We start from the raw sequence: 17,574 nt of genomic DNA on the forward strand, positions 1-17,574 counted from the left end.
TTGCTTTTGCTAGTGCGCTGTCAGCATGCCTCAGCCTCTCACAGTAGAGCCCACACACTGCAGGAAAAGAGCAGATCTATCTCTCGGCCTGCTGAAGCTTCAGCTTCTCGTTTTGCAAATGTCTCCAAAGGGGCCCAGGCTGTACATAATGGCCTCCACTGAGGATTCATTTGAGAGCAACAAACTTGCTGCACTTGTCACTTGAGCTGGTTGTGAACCACCGTAATCCAAGGGTGAATAGCTTGAAAGGATGGCAAATTACTCCACCTCATTTTATAAACTCTGCTCATGTGGTTTAGAGCTTAAGACCATGAAACCCCCACTTGTGGAATGTTTATGCTTCCAAAACCTTGTGGATCCAATAATTTTTTTTTAATGACACTACCAATACCAATGCCAATGAATTTTTAATAAATGCGATACCTATTTTCCTTCTAATTGGCACTTTTTCATGCAAGTTGTCTTAATCAGTGATATTTTTTGTACTCTAACATACATTTGAACAATACTAGAGACCTGGCTGAGCCGCAACGAGAATGTACTTATGGTAGAGGATTATCCCTCAGGTTTTGCCTCCCAACAGAAGTTCTGCTCAACAGAGCGAGGAAGAAGCTTGCAGGAGCTGATTTGAAATAATCAGAGGATCAAACAGGACTCTTCATTTGAGATTTTACCGCCTGCTGTCTCTAGTGCACCGCCAGTATGTTTAATTATAATCTATGGACCTTCAAACCCTCTCCTCTTTTCTTTCTGAAATCAGTGGTCTCTATCAGCATAACTCCTTAAACATGACGTCTATTTCCATGTCCTGTGTAGAGGACCTTAGTATGAATGCTGACATGAGTCATGATTCTCATGCTTTAACTCTCCAATCGCTGTTAGTGAGATTTATGCAAAATGTTATAGGCCATACTACCCACTCCTACCCTGGACTTGATAATTTCCCCTGGTTTTGATATGCAGAATGTTTTAATTGCAGGTTTAACCCTGTTCTATAATTATGCTGTTCTTTCTGAGTAATGAGTACATGCTTCTGAGGCACACTGCTCATTATATTAATAGTTGGTCTTGAAATTTATCAACTAATAAAATGTTCTTAGAAACTTTGTTTGCTTCTATTGTTTCGAACCAGTTAATGTTAAATGTGGGTTGATAATTGCATTGATACTCTTACTCGTGCTTTGGACTTGGTAGTGTAATTCATTAAAAAAATCTCTTCTAAAAGACTCTTCTTAATGAAAACATAACGTGATTTACATGTCTTTGTCACATTTGGTGTTTCAGATTACAAGTACGTTATCTTGCGTAGATGGATAATGTTCAAAAGTTAAAGGGTATTTTTTTTCAGAATGATCAGCAGCAAAATACTCAAAAAGCAAAATATAAGTTTTATCAACAGTGACTTGAATATCCCAACTTTACTTTTGATTTAATGAAATTTTGCAAATCTGATATTCACACTATGAATATGTTATGTTTAAGACAACTTATAGTTGTCTTAAAGATGATGTGTTTACAAACAGGAGTATGTAGAACAAAAACAGATATTACAAAGTTTAAACAAAAAATATTATTCATTTTCTGAGGTAATTCTGCTGGATCTCCTGTAGTTCTGAATACCTTCATGCATTTTAGAAATTGATCCTTGAGCAGTCGGTGTACTGTAATTATTAAAGCAGTGGTTAAAGAGAGCTGTAACCATTTCCAGACAACAATGAACCATTAACTTAAAGTAAAGTATTATATCCTGCTGTTGTAAAATATACATTTTTAGGTTTGTTTCCAGCTTCCCATACCCATTTTAGGGAAGCTGGTTTTGAATCAGTTTGAAATACATAATATAGAAAAGTTAGTAGATCGTTTTTTATGTTTAAATAATTAATTAGGTAAACTCTTAGCTAGAAGGAAGGTCCTGATACAAGTTTACTTAGCAAGCAAATTAATAAAAGTGAATATCATGGTTGATTATCAGGAATACCTGGTGACGTGCCTTCTTTCTTCCTCGGTGTGGTTTCAGCAAATAAACAAGCAACAACTTAAAAAAAAAACTGTTTGCAGACGTTTACAGTACGAGTGAGTACCTGGAATTCTGCCTTTCATGGAGGCAACTTACCTGGTCTCTCAGAGAAATGTGGTCCCCAGATACATAAGACAAAAGTGCACAAGCGAGATGGGAAAAGTTGTTTCCAATGATTATTGATTTGTGAGAAATTGTAAGCATGTAAAAACATTTAAGTATGCATATTTTCATGAGGTAATAATGCTAATTATGCATAACATTGTTAATGTTTTAATAATAAACAAAGTTTAAGAATCTGAAATGTGCAGCCTTCTCTACAAATTCCTAGTTAAATACTAGGTTACTAGTTGTACTTTTGTATATACTCATTAATAGATGGTGGTTTTGTCTGTGTTGCTTGTTGGCATGGTGCGCTTTTGTCAGAATGTAGAGAAATAAACCCTAACTAACCCTATGACGAACAGGAAGGAAACTTTGTATACCAAATTATGTACCAAGATATGAAGTAAGTCCAAGTTTCTTTTGCCTGGTGGGTACCACACAAATGAAATAAATATTCCCATTACTTGTGTAAAAACACAGCCCCTCTTCCTAAATTTAAGGTTAGTCTCTTCAGTGCAAAAACCCTATAGGTTTCTGTCCAACAAGGGCCAAAGCGATGGGTGTGGAGCTTGTTAAAGATGGTATTCATCACTTGATGCTCCTTTGTCTTCTGAGTAAGAGAAAAGAGCAGAGTGTAATGTACTGAATGCAAAGAGACTTTGGCTTTGTGACCTCTCTGGGTGACAAATTTGTGCACATTGTGCCTTCATCTACAGGCCGAAACTGAGTGGTGATCAGAATTTTCCTTGGCTGGTCTATTATTCATATAGACATCCTTAATATTCTCCTGGCATGTAATATAGATAAGAAACTTTAGTCTTGTTTCCATACTGCCCACAGCGGTGAAACAGTTGTCAGAGTAGGAAATAACGTGCTGTTATTCTTTTATGTGGGTTTAGCTTTAGTGACTGATTAGATGGTAAGATCAAAATGCAGTAGTTGATACAATTAACCATCGTATTTTTATTGGATGGCCTGAAAAACAAGTAAGGTTGTCAAGTTGTGTACTGTCCACATTCCGGTTTTGTGCCTCAAACAGAAGGAGACATCCCCTATCTAAATCACATGAGACGTTCCACAAATATCTGTTTTTGGTCTGATTCTGTTTTTGCCATTTCTTGCCCCTGAGGGACATAGTTTGAAAAGACTAGGTAAACTTATGTTTTTGAGACCAAGTTATATTTATCATTTGAACCGGGAGATAGCTTTCTAATTTCTTTTCAACGTTGCTTGGCTATTATAATAAAATGGTTGTTGAAAATTGCTAAAATAAATATGATGCTATTTGGAGGGCATAATCAACTTTAAAGTACAACATTTTCTGCACTTTCAGTAGTCTCCCAGCTAACTAAATTGTTTAGTTAAGATATGGAGGTGGAATCTTAGGAGCTTTCCTTAACATATTGTCACACTTGTAACAACCAAATGACTGTGCAACTAGCCTGCGCCCATTGGCTCCCTGTTTGATTCAGGATTTTAAAATAAAGCTTATCACATCTACATTTCTCTGTGGTTGTAGCCTCCCATAACTAAGACCTGGTGATTCCTTATGTTAATAACCAGACTCTAAAATCACAGAACACTGCCATGCTTAGTGTTCCAAGGCTGTGGGCAGTAAAGCCAGTTTAACAGTCTCTTATATAGCCTAAGTTGTATCTACACTTAGGAATTATTGGTCACCATTTATAGCCGAGACTCCCTGAAAATAAAGGATGTACTTTTACAATTTGGTTTTAGAGCTCTCAGCATTTCTCCTAACTGGTAAGTAACTGCTGTTACACTTTGCTTTTGTACATACAGTATGACTTTTATTTAAGCATCCTGTATTTAGAAATGGATAATTATTACAGTTTAGAAATTCCTTTTATTTGGCATTTTTATCATTTTTGTCTCTGTCGCTTTGAAGTGATTTGGTGAAAAGCACAGTAATAGTTACTGATAGATGGCGACCTTTGAAATTTCACTCTGTTAAAATGCCCAATCTTAAACATGATTTTTATAGGATACTGTAGCTTCAGCATGTATATCATGCTAATTGATGTTGATGCAACAATAAATATTAAAAAACACAGAACTCCAATGAGAGAGTCTTGTATTGAGTAAACCAATATTGAGGTTCTTTTATTGCTTGAACATTTGTGCATTAGGACATTATTGAGGAAAGCTAACCAGAATTGCAACAGTTGTGGTAAGCTGGACGTGCAGCTAGAATGAATAGCAGAATGCCTTTTCTTCTTCCTACCTTTGTTTTTCTTTCTATAGTCACTAATTAGCCTACACTTACAGAGGTTGTTAAACGAGAGCTTTTTTGGGGAGCTTTCTGTTCAGTGACGAAATGCAGGACGCATTCTAGCAAATCCAGAATTAATGGGATACATTAATTAACATATGCACACGTTTTTTATTTTTATCAAGTAATTATTCAGAATAATTCAAACCTTAAGGTAATGGTTGTGTGTTCTTCATTTACATTTCTTATCAGCGATGTGAAATAGGATGAGCTTGACGGTGTACCAGTGAGCTTAGAGTGTGTGACTGTCAATCACTTGTCATGGCTTTGCAGAAATGTGTGTAGGAAGGCCCTTATCTATTAAAACTGAATGTTGCTTTTTGGTGTGGTAAAGGGAAAGAAATGTATCTGGCAATGCTATTTGTCAGTCTGACATGAATCCAGACAGAACAGCTTGTTTGTTGTCAGATATTTTGATGGCTACCACCCTGCAGCACAGGGTGGAAGCATATACCAGGTATTTAATATGGATTAAAGTGCTTAAAAAGAGGAGAGCCAAATCTTTTGGGGGTATTTTAGGTGATTTCTGTACCATCACCAAGTCTGAAATCTTATAATGTTAATAGAACCTTCAATGGGAAGCAGACAGACTGTAGCACCCATTGCTTTATTAATGTGTGAGGTATGATGTTTATAGCCCTCAGCTGTGAGTCTCTGCAGATTGCCTTTTCACTTAATTAGACGATTTATTAAGTCTGATGCACGCTAATTTATGTGAATTGCGTGTCAAAACGTGGGGTTGATCTTTTTTTAAAAAGCATTAAAAAATCGCTTTGAATAATGAAACAAAGTGCAGTTGCTAAATTGTTGCTCATGAGACTGATAATGTAGCTAATAATGAAAGACCTTTGCTTTAACTTGTTTTGTATGTTTTACTCTCTTAATTCAAGCCATCCAGTATTTATGCTACCTAATTTAAAATTGTGATTAATTATAGGCAATGCACAACATATTAGCACAGTGTTTTGGACTTAAATGCTTATTTCATTGTAACAAAAATGTGATTTTTGTTCGACAGTATAAAGTAGTAAAATCTTTTTCGGCTGTGGAGAAATTTGAACTCTTTGGATGATGTTATTGAATTTAAATAAAGCCTGTCCTTTATTAAACTTTCAGTACCCTGTCTTTCAACAAGCTCACAAGCTCTGCCTTTAGATCAAGATTTATTTTACCTGGAATGAGTCTTCAGTCTTGACCTGCATTGTTTTATGACTGGACATACAGTATGAGTTAACTGTAAATGTTTCTTGATTTGTATATGCTTCTGTATATTATTTCACATTAAAATGTAACAATCCTATTGTGCAAGAACAAGCAAAGAACCACTACAAAATAAAATAGTAATGGCAATTGAACTTTTGATTTCATGTCTTGGAAGTAAAATAATCTTGTTTATATTTAAAATAGTCAACCTATTTTAATGGTAAAGGCCAAGATAATCAGACCGTTTAGATACAACACTTTTGGGCATGTTCATTTTCATATCCAAAAATACTAACCTATTGCTCTGAAGAACACTGCAGACACAAAATCAGATTATCATCAAAACAATTATAAATTGCCGTTCTTGTACAATGCAGCATACATTATAACAGGGCATAATTGAAAATGGTGAGAAGGCTTAACATATTAGTCTTCATTAACCTTACCTTCACAGGGTTATGGGTGTAAAGAGGGAGCATGCAGATGATTAAAAAATAAAACTGTGTTGTGATGAAAATATAATAACTTTCAAAATAATCAACCCCGGTAACATGGATTAACTGATGAAATCAGAATTGGGGAAACACGTAGGTGAAGGGTATAATTGATGGAACCCTATGGTTTGATGAACTCAGTCTTTGAGCTCCAGTGTCCATATAAAACGTTGGTCTAAAGCAAATAGGAAAAGGGTGTAAGATTCTGTGTTTATGGCAAGGACAGTATTGTCATTTAGCATACTTTTCTGGATATATGTTTTAAGCTGTATTTTGTCCAATTGTAGATATTATTCATGTTTCTCTTGTAAAACCTGTTTTTCGTGTAAGACTTCAGAAATGTTAGACCAAGGAACTGTTTTCCATAAGCTAAACATTTTTTGCAAGATCTTTAAAGCCAAAAACCGCCTGGACATTGGAACACTGGCAGTGTTCAGCGATCACACAATGAACCTGATCCGCTCTCAGCCGAGGTCAGTCAGCCAAGGTTGTGATGCAAAGGAGTTGTTTTAAGACTGCCTGGCTCTTGGTTATTCTAAGTATGTCTTATCAACATTTTCTGTTGTCTTAATGTTTTTGAAAAATATCTGCAGGTATTTTTGTCCATTATTTTTCAGTGAAGAGAGATATAGTGCTATTTTTAAGCTGCTATGTAGCTGTGTGTTAAAAATAGGTAAAGGTCTACAAAGTAAGATGTTGTTTCTGTTTAATAATGGCTGAAATGATAAACTAGCAGAATTGTGGCAATAACTGGCTTATATCATCATCCTTCTTGTGATGCTTATGTTTTTGCATATTAAAAGCATACATTTGAAAATTCTGAGGGTATAAAACTAACAAGAATCACATGTGGCACGAAAGATATCAGATTCCAGGATCTGAAAAGCACAGGCCTGAGTTTTAAAATAAATTGCATCCAGCAATAGTTAGCATTCTCTCCGATAATAATTAGGGGCTTAGGAGGCCTAGAGTTCTCACTACTGATGAATTTTAACACTGCTGAAATTCCGTTAGCTTTGCCAAATAGGAGAAATGTCGATATCAATCATTGTAGACATTAATTATTATGATTGATTCAACATATCTCACACTGTCCACCGTTGCTTTCAGCACTTCAGTATCAACAACAATTAGGAAGTGAGAACTTGCCCTATAAAAGAAAGCTGTTCGGGCTCTAGGTTCATGCTTATAGTTTATTTACATGGGAAGGAACATGACAATTCAGTACTGAGAGAGAGCTTGTTTTGAAATTCCAGCCTCTCTTTTGTGTTTCACACTATTTGGTAATAACAATTCTTCAAGACTTCACGTCTATAAACGTGGTGCTTGGTGAGGTTACGTTTTTGACCCAGTTTACAAATGAGTGAATTTCAAAGCCACTGCATGTGCAGTGCCTCCCTGCATTGTTTCGGTAAGCTGTTTACTGTTAAGAGTGCCCATTTTGATAAAATGCCCCTATAAATTAGTCAGTACACTGAAACTGATGGACTCGGCATCTGTGAAAATCATCTTTTTTTATTGGTAGCCCAGGGGCTTCTTGTGTTGAGTTGAAGCTAATTATTCTCTGTTAAAACATGTTGTCCTTTAGAGGGAAAACAGATACCTTAGGTCAGTAAAAAAACTAACAGACAAGGTTCACCTAATCCCAAAAGCTAACTGTTACTTTTTTGACAGACTAAAATCACCTAAGTGTTACTTTACATTCCCTTTATTCCTTGATCTCATCTTAACAATGTATTAGGAATTTTTAATTTTATTTTCAGTAATTTTCCGCTGTATTTAAAGAGTGAATTTCAGATTTTACTGCTAATATAACTAATTGGTAATGCACCGGCATTCTTTAGTTTGGATAAATTAATACCTATTGGGAATGACAGTCAAGGTTAATGTACGAATGAATCAATAGAAAATATCCATTGAGGAGCATGCTGCAAATACCATATTCCAACTGCCTGAATATCTAGTGCACACTGTCCTTGTGTGAAATCATTTCAAGGGCTATACATAAAGACAGACTATTTTATAGGCTTAGGTATGAGAATTAAGAAAATAGGCAATTTTCTTTTACCAATTCTTATAGTCAGTGACAGTTAAGTTAATTTTTAGGTGTTGGAATTAGAAACGTTTTACTTACATTTTTCCACACAGCTATGAGCTCATACGTGGCTTAATATACTGTAAAGGGATAGTGTACCATGTAATCAAGAAAGGGATTCTGTTTTGGTGTAGCAGTGAAAAATAGTTAAAGGTTGTATGAAAATACCCATAGGTAATGCTTTATGAATAACAATGTACCACCTGGTGATAGTGTAGTTTGCTCCTCGCATGGTTATCGAATTCTGTTGTACTCTGGAAAACAGTTGTTTTGATTTATTGGCTTTGCAGCCCTCTTATTTAATTCATTATCTTGTTCATTACTCTCGCATTAATTTCACTTCCTGTTATATTCTGCCTCCAGAATGATGTCGGGGTTTGAATAAATTGTCTCTCTTCGGAATTTTGCTTAAAGAACAGCCTTAGTGAAAATGTTAGCTTTAACATTCTCCTTTGTGACAAAGTAAGGTGAAGTCCTTTTACATTCTGCAACCAGATAACATTCTGAAATGTATGTATCCTAATCTGTTAAATCCATAATTCTTATACTATATCATAAAAACAGAATTAACCAATGATTATTATGCAATTGAAGCATCATCGGTACACTGGCTATGTTGGGAATGCTTGAAGCACAGTAGATGATGAAGCTCTGCACATTCTGGAGTAAATGTGCACCAATATGTTCAGCTTTGGTAACTCTATATAGTACGTCAAAAGGTTTTCCCATTAAAATTCATATGATATCTCCGGAAATTGTGTGCTGCAAAGTAAACAACCCCCACCTTGCCTTTTGTTTCTTCAATCTTCAATTTAATCTACCACATACAGCCCAGAAGTAGGAGGGGGATCTTGGGTGATAAAGTGCTAAGCAAGCAGCTTTCAGTCTGCCTCTGCAACGACCCACAGCTCAGGTTGATTATTAATGTTCACACCGCCAGCCAGCAAGAAGGTTAAATATCTGGACCACAGGGCTTGTTTCCTCAGCGTGTTGTTGATCATATTAGTGCTCTTGAGCCGAACACGCACTGTTGGAGCAAAATTGCAAAAACATTCCCGTCTCGTAAGCCATAAAGAGCCATCAAATAAGACGGAGGCGGGGATATGGTCTTTTCTCTTAAAGTTTTAATCCTGTAGACTAATTCTGCTTTCTTGTGCTCAGCTCCACATTAAATAGATTTCCTATTAGCACCAGCTGATGCCTGTGGTCTGCGTTACTGCCGGCTCTTAAAGTAATTTGATCTTTCAGCTGTATTGATGGACTCCGCAATGGAGGAAATTAGACTTCCGGAAGGAAGGAATCCACAAATGTGTTCAAATAACCTGACAAATACCCGTTTTGCAACACTTTTACAAGCATCCTTTCTAGTGTCCTTTGCAACAGGACCTCCACATCCATCTTGATATTTTCCTGTTTGAAGAATAAGATTGCAGGTTCTTTTAAAAAGTACTGTACTGAACGGATTTCCTGTTCTCTCTCTTTTCAGGTGGAAAACAGGCCCAAATACTATGGAAGAGAGTGAGTAATCTTATCTCCCGCTACCCTCATGGCCCTCTAAAGAGTCATCTTTTTTTAGGAGGATTATGAAAATAAAATAAAATCAATCAAAGAATGCTTCTGGTTTGGTATAAACAGTGCTTCTTTTTACTATCCAAAAGGTACCATGGCATGATTTCAAGGGAAGAGGCTGATCAGCTGCTAAGTGTTGCAGAAGGATGTTATCTCATTCGTGAAAGCCAGAGGCAGCCTGGGACCTACACATTAGCCTTACGGTCAGTGTAACCACAGTCTGTCTTTGATTTGATTTGTACATGACTGTTCGATTTTAGTAGCAGCTGTCTTAGAACTATAATACTGCAGAGTTATATTCCATATATCACACATTCATCTAAAGCCCAGATACAGTATATGAAACTTTTATTGTGTGACAATAACATAGATTACAATTACAAGTATAGACATGTAGATATTTTTCCAGAGGTGACTCTGTGGTTGTCACACAGTAGCTATCCCTATCTTTGAACATCATTATATGATGTATTAATGCAATCCAAAATAAAGGATGCCTTAATTTGTGTATTTAATTTGAAATGGTTCTATTTAAATACATTATTTAATTCATTCTGTTGTTTAAATGTAGTCTCTCAGGTGGCAAGTACATAAATATCAGCGTTGTTATAAGTTATATGGCGCATGATAAAATGAATTAGCTTATCTAAAATGGTCAGGTTGTGGCTTCTTTTCATTGGCAGTGCTGTGGAGATGTTCTTATCTTTGGGCGTATTTGAACTCGGGTATCCCCATGTGGTCTGTCTAATGCTTGCACATCTTTGCGAAATCTTTCAAGTCTGTCTGCATTTGTTTTGAACATTTTCTTTGAATTCGTGGTTCTGGAAAAAGTCTAAAATATCTGTGAAGTATCACTGCAGATGCATTGCTATTTAGAACTGTTTGCAATTAGCTTATAAAATTGTGCACCTATGAAAAAATATTGATGTTCTAGACTACTTAAAATGTGCATTTATTAGAATTAGTGATATGAATCATGTTGGATTAAGTATACTATGAATAAGATGGCAGACGTAAAAGAAAGTTGGTTGTCTTGACAACATATGCTGCCATATTTAAAATGATTAGCTTGCTTCTATATAAGGATGTTCCCAGCACTCATGACTGTTTTTGTGCTTAACGGAAAATTAAGAAAAATGAAAACTTTTCAAGCCTCTTCTTTGTTGAAATAAGTTTGTAACGTTTCAGCTACTGAATCACTTCTAATTTAACTTCCCTTCTTTGCTAGATATTCTCTCACATTTTAACTGCATTAAGTAGAGGGTAACTGGATTAAAGCAGATTAAAATACCACTTTATTCCTATATATTTTAATTTCTTTGAGAGCTGTATCATCTAATGCAATTTACTCTTTATGGTAAAGTCACTGGTTTCTCAAAGCTGCATCTCCTACAATTAAGCTGAAGTTGCCTCTTGGAGTGTAAAATTGGATTACAGAAGAGACTGCTTACCTCAAATTTAATTATTAAATGTAAATGGAGTTAATGAAGGGGGTACAGTAGACTTTGCCTCCCCACATTTGACACACAGGAAGAGAGTGAGCCCATTGTTATGAAAAAGGTGCAAGAAAATGAAAGATTGGATACTATACTTTGCCATTAGCTTGTCCTTCATAAAATGACAGCGCCTAAAGATAACTTTGTAGCTTCTGCTTGTAGCTTGGAAAGTTCATCTTCTCACCACACAACACTCCTATCCCTTGGCTAAAGACACCCAGATATTCAGCATTTTCCAAAACACTGACTAGGCATTCCCCCTTCAGGCTGAACCGACTCCCGCAAACTGGGGTGGGAACCTGAGGTAAAAGCCATTCAGACTGTGCCAGTGACCTTGTGGGACGTCTGGTGATATTGACCTTTAAAAAGCGTTGGCAAGGAGAATTGACTGCTGAGCACAGCCACCCTCCTTGCTGCTACTCCATTCATAGCCCCTGGCCACACATTGAAATGGTCACCTCAGTGCTATGGCTGTTTCTGTATTAAGTAATGATAGATTGCACTCTTCTGTTTTTTTTTTTGCTTCAGAACATTGTAATGTAATGCTATGTTTTGTTAAAACCATGCATTGTGACTGTCCAGATCCTTTGCACTATAAAAAGGACTATAAACGATTTCACATTGTACCCCTTTTCCTGCCTTTTAATAGTATGGTTTACCTATCACATTGTGTTTTAGGATTAATATAACCTACAGTATGGATTTATTGGCATAAATGCCATTTATGGGTGAAAAGGAAGTCACTGTGAATGGAAATGTAACTGTCATTCTGGTAATCTAACAGCCTTTAAGCTAAGGCAATGATGCGTCTAGAATGGAAAGTGCTGTGAAGTAAATATGGCCTTATCTTTTCATTGGTTTATGTTTAATACGAAAATCCGGTGTTTTTTTTACCACAGTGTTTTTTTTTTCAGCAGTGTTGTGAAATATCAGTGTAATGTATAGAATACAAGATTATTAGCACAAGGAGACTGAGGGTGATTTGCACACCACCAACCTTCCTCTGCTTATAAATCATCGTCTTTGCTGCTGTAAACAAGTTGCTCATATAATGGTGACATTTCGGCTGTGCTGCCTTCACGAACTCCACAGGAGGTCAGGCGAACTGAAAGGTTAGCGTATTAAAGAGCTGATTCCAATGTCTACTACAGAAAATGGCGGAGTAATAGAAAACTCCTTGATCCCTTTGGCTTTCTTGAGAGATCTACCATTGTGCATTCTCACGGGTACGTTCTTTCATGTGATTAAGAAATGGTAAGGGAGCAAGTGAAACTGGGTGACCTAAAAATACGTTTGTTGTTTTCTTTTTTAAATTGAAATAGATTTGGTGCAGAAAGCACCACCCCAGATGTCAAGTTAACCTTACTGGCTGAATCATACTTTGAAACTAAGTAGAATGTAGATATTCTAAGTAAAATGAAACGGCCATACATGTTTTCATTATGATGTAAAGATGCAAATATGGTCTCTTTCTTTCAGTTTGAAAAAACAATTGTGTACTTGTCCAATTTGGAAGCTCCCATTGTCCCTTTACATCTTGGCTCACAATGACGTGAGTAAGAGCACAAGAGCTCCCCTGACCTGCCAACTTAAAACCTTTCATCTTCGAATATGTTACAAGCTCTTCAGTGATGTACAGGAAGTTCACCACAGAGTGGAGAAGAGGCGCATCTCTTATTGATGTCACAACAAGCCTTCTTCTGCCCATACCATTTTCTAAAGGCAGTAGCCTTGTTAGATAAAACCTGACATATGCCTCAATATGTTGTCATGTCAAGGCAACTGAATTATTTTTAACACCTTTAGTTGTGGGTGAAGACACTCAGTTCAGTTGAGGTCAATGCTGGGCATTGGATTTTGAATTCTGTTTAAACTAGTTTTGGACTCCATTACCCCAGACATGTCCTCCACCTTGTGTGCTTTGAATAAAAGGTTTTCATGTAGCTGGTTAGGTCCAGTGAGAGATCATTCTTGTTCTCCTGGGTTTTTCTAATAGCTTTGTATATTTTTCTTTGAAAGACTGGATTTTATAGTTCTGTCGAGATGGCACGTTGCTTACCAAAACGAGAATAGACTTTAAAGAGTTGAATAATCTTTTCCTGAGGCTGTTTACAGTTAGCTTCTCATTTTGCATTTTTGACCCATAAAGTTCTTCATCCGTTTTGGTGTTGCAAAAAAAAAAAAGGCAAAAACTTTGTATATTATGGCTTAATCTGTAATAACATATAGTTTTCATGTTCACACGGTTACATGTTTCTTTCAACATTAATCATAATTTTGGTGCACAACCTTATGTAAGCTTGTCTTCAAGAGCATCTTTTGACAATAATGTTTCTGAAACTGATGGAATTCATTTCGGTCTGTAGCACATTCCGTGATGTAAACAGGAAACAAATGGTACACAAAGCCTCTGGTGTTGGCTTGAAAGAGACCCAGAGTGCCACGAGTAACTTCTTACCACATGTTGTGTTTTTTTTCCTCCATTTGTGGCTGGAAAATTGCTAACACAGGAAATTAAATCAAATCAAGAAAAAGTAAAAAGTGCAAGAATGCTGATGGAAAAGTTCTTTTACAAAAAGAATTTGGGAAATATTCTTCATTTGCAACATTTTTTGTGTGCTTTGTGCCATCCTTTAAACACTTAAAGGGACAAATATCTAGCAGCATTCTGGTTGGAGAAGATTTCTCCAAGGAATGAATGTCAGCTCTAAAAAGTATCTAAAGTGTATATAGAAAGAGGTTAATCAGTAAAGATCAAATGGAATTTCAATGAGGGAGAAATGTCTGCCGTTTATGTAGAAGTGATATCTATGCTGACATATAAATGCAGTATTGGTTATGCATGGGCTGTGGTAAGTTGAATTATTTATTCTACAAATTTTGCTTCTGCAGCAGGGTTAATGTTTCATTTAATGTGTTTACTGGGGTCAGCAAAATAAACCTGTTTTAATGAAAGACACTCCTAGTCTGGGTGTTACTGATGCAGGGCTTAAGAGAGAATTTCTTTCTTTCTTCCTAATTTTCTAATAAAAATATAGATATTAGTAAATCTGTCATTCTATTTTTACATCACATTTTTAAATGGTTTGGGTGAAAATGCAGCTTATCCAGTTATTTCTATTAATTGTCTCTCGTGCGACAAAACATAGAATCGAAGCTGGTGGCCCAAACAGTAATTTCTTCCAACATACTTTGCTGTAGTATGCAATGATTTGTTTTTAAATATGTCTGTATTTATGAACCTCAGTAGTTTTGTTTCATTGAAATGCATGTTCTTTCAAACATGAACAAGGTTTTGAAATGCAAATCTACGTTTCTTCTGTTAATATAGTAGTATAAAAAGACAGTCTGTGGTTTCCTTTATGTAGAAACATTTTTCCCTTGTCAATGTTTTCTCTAATTGCCTTCCATAAATAGGTTTGTCTTCCGATAGAATAGAGAATTCTCAGTTGCCTTATATAGCACTTTTTTAGTTCGGAAATTGGTTGGTGTAATTGGTATCGGTAGGTTGGTTGTAATGAAACCAAAATATATGTTGCTTGAAATCTCAAGCTAATATCTTAAGAAGGTTTGTAAGACTTCCTGAATCTGTCACTTTTTGATTCTTGCAGATGGAGCTCTGCTTGAATCATAGTCTTAACAAGTGTAACACATAGGCACTTTGTATACTGAGTCAAAGAATTGGCCTTTGGCGTTAACCCAGAAAGAAAGAATGATTGCCGTTGTTCCGTTTATGTAGTGCACTGCTATGGTTTTGGCAACTCAGCTGCGTTAGTGTATTTGTTGGCTCTATTTCTACACTAAATCCAGAATGACCTTTTTTTCTGCTTTTGTGATGACTTGGGATAAAAAGGTCTAATACTAATATCAGACTTCGGTATTGATCATTAGAAATAGAGGGCTCTGTTATTTGCACCCATTGAGTGCAATAACTCAGCAATGTGAAACAGAGATAGTGTAGTAGGACCTTGGGTGGAGTATGGTGCCTTTTATTCCAGTTTTTTTTTGCCTCTCACAGCTGTAGCATAGAAACTGAAAAGGCTGGAAGAGAACAAGTCAGTCCTTTTAGGGCAAGCTGGTCTTTTTTTTTCTCTCTCAGGGTTGTGCCTTTCCCTACTTCGCTCAGTAGTGCTTTTTTTTTTGGCTTTGTGGTTTCTCTGCAGAGTACCCAGGAGTGAAATGTTACACAGATGAATCCAATGCAGGCAAGCCGTTTTGGCCTCTCTGTCTTCATCCCCTTTTTCTTTCTCTTTTGAGACAGATTTGGAAACCAAACAAGAAATTTCCGCCTCTACTATGATGGGAAACACTTCGTGGGGGAAAAACGCTTCGAATCCATTCACGACCTGGTGACCGATGGACTGATCACCCTGTATATCGAAACCAAGGCAGCAGAGTACATCGCAAAGATGACAATCAACCCGATCTACGAGCACATAGGGTACACCACACTCAACCGCGAGCCTGCACACAAGAAGCATGTGCCTGCCCTCAAAGACGCCCCCGACGGGAAAGAGCCAGTGGGAGAAGATGGAAACCTGGAAGAGAGGGTAAGAAAAAAGTTTAAACCTTCGATCATTAAAGCAAACCTCATATCTATCACCCGGATGAAAAGTAGTTGAAAGACAAATGCTTTTATACATATAACAGAATTTGTGCATAATATGTGCATGCATGCACCAATAGTTCACTCTTTTATTTGTTATAGTACTCAAGGCTGGGAATTAGACTTCCCTCTGTGAAGCAGTTTTAGAGCCATTTCAGGTTTTACAAGCTGCAGATCTGCATGTAAAACTAGAAAATGGGCTGGATGTTTTACATTCTTTTCTTTAATCTGAGAAAATCAGACACTCTTTACTTGCTTGACAAATGAAGGGTTTCCTTAATGTGAATTATATGAGAACCCAAAGCTCCTAAAATATTTCATATTCCAAAAAAGTGTGTTTCTTATATCCATCCCTGTTGTGATTGCTTTTATGACAGATAGCAGCAAATCCATGCTAATTGAAAACGAGCATTGCATTACTGGTGTACTACAAATCCCTGAGGTCAATCAAAAGATCCAAATTACGTACACAAAATGCCAAATGTAAATATTCTCAGCATGTTGACAAAGTAAAATTTATTTTCTGTGCAGTGCGAATGATTGATGTATTAACTCATGCGTGTGGACTTAATTTGAATGCACTTAATTTGCTGTATACGGTACTGAGTTTTACTGTATATAGTGACTGAATTAAAATAATCTGGACCAGACGTGATTTTAGAACAGGATGCTAGAGTACAGTATTTGTATAACATTTATTTATTCCCCATGAGTGAACAGTTTAAGTTTAAGAACAGTTATAACTATTTTTTCCACTTTATTATAGTGATTATTGGCTGATGCATTTCCATTTCAAAACATGTTCAAAAAATATTTAAAACATTTGGGTGGTGATTTTACTACTATATCACTTATGGTTACAAGACAGTAATGTTCATTTATTATTTTTAGCTGTTAGTTTCCTTTATGACCACTGTCATTCTTATAAAACTGAATTTTCAATATTTCATGTGTTTCATGTGATTCAAAGTTTTCTAAGAATAGCAGCATGAGCTTTCTTACCCTGTTTAATGTCTGGAAGATTTTTGTGAGTGTCTGAAGATCACTAGTTCAAAGAAAATCTTAGGGGATGATCTGAAGAATTTCTCATATGGTTTTTGTTACAGAGTGCATTTAATGTCACTTGGATGAAAAGCAATCCTTGTGTTTCTTGGTAATGTTTGCGCAGAATCGTTTAATACTTTTCTGTAAATTACATTGGCATCTCTAAAGAGTTCCTGCCAATAGCCAAGGTACGCTTGTGCAGGAAGGTTAACCTTATTAGTGGTTTTTCTTATAAAAAGTAATACTGTCTAAAACCCTCATTTAATTAAAAAAGAATGGCAGAAAAATTCAGACATTCCCTGCTAAGGTTTGCCAGTTCTAACTTCAGAGATATCGACAGTTAATTTTGTTGTTGAAAATTTAGCTCTTTTGCTAAAAAATCAGTAATGTTGAAAAAGAATGCTTCAAAAATGAAAAGGCTTAAAGAACGTCATGATTTACAAATAAAAAAGTAGTATAAGACTTTAAGACTCTTGACAAATAATGGAAAGTTATGAAAATAAAAACATAAACCGCATTGCTTTTTTTGACTAGACATTCTTTTATAAACTTAATGTAAATATCATGTAAAAAGGTTGTGTGCACTCCCTTAAAAAACATCTCCTTCAAATTTATACACTTACAAATGGCAAGACATCTGTTTTGTAATGAATGC

The 17,574-nt window shown here is 36.1% G+C and overlaps 1 protein-coding gene across 2 annotated transcripts in view; it reads left to right on the plus strand.

The window, feature by feature from the left end:
* The window catches only part of chn1 (chimerin 1), a 58,844-nt gene that overhangs the window by 12,128 nt on the left and 29,142 nt on the right, over positions 1–17,574 (plus strand). For both annotated transcript variants that reach the window (XM_088605243.1, XM_088605244.1), the window contains exons 5-7: positions 9,691–9,722; positions 9,863–9,976; positions 15,531–15,819. In XM_088605243.1, coding sequence (XP_088461369.1) covers positions 9,691–9,722; positions 9,863–9,976; positions 15,531–15,819 — 435 coding nt within the window. The remainder of the gene's footprint in view (positions 1–9,690; positions 9,723–9,862; positions 9,977–15,530; positions 15,820–17,574) is intronic.

This window comes from Lepisosteus platostomus, chromosome 14 (assembly GCF_059453375.1).
Source record: "Lepisosteus platostomus isolate fLepPlt1 chromosome 14, fLepPlt1.hap1, whole genome shotgun sequence".
NCBI classification, from domain to species: Eukaryota; Metazoa; Chordata; class Actinopteri; order Semionotiformes; family Lepisosteidae; genus Lepisosteus; species Lepisosteus platostomus.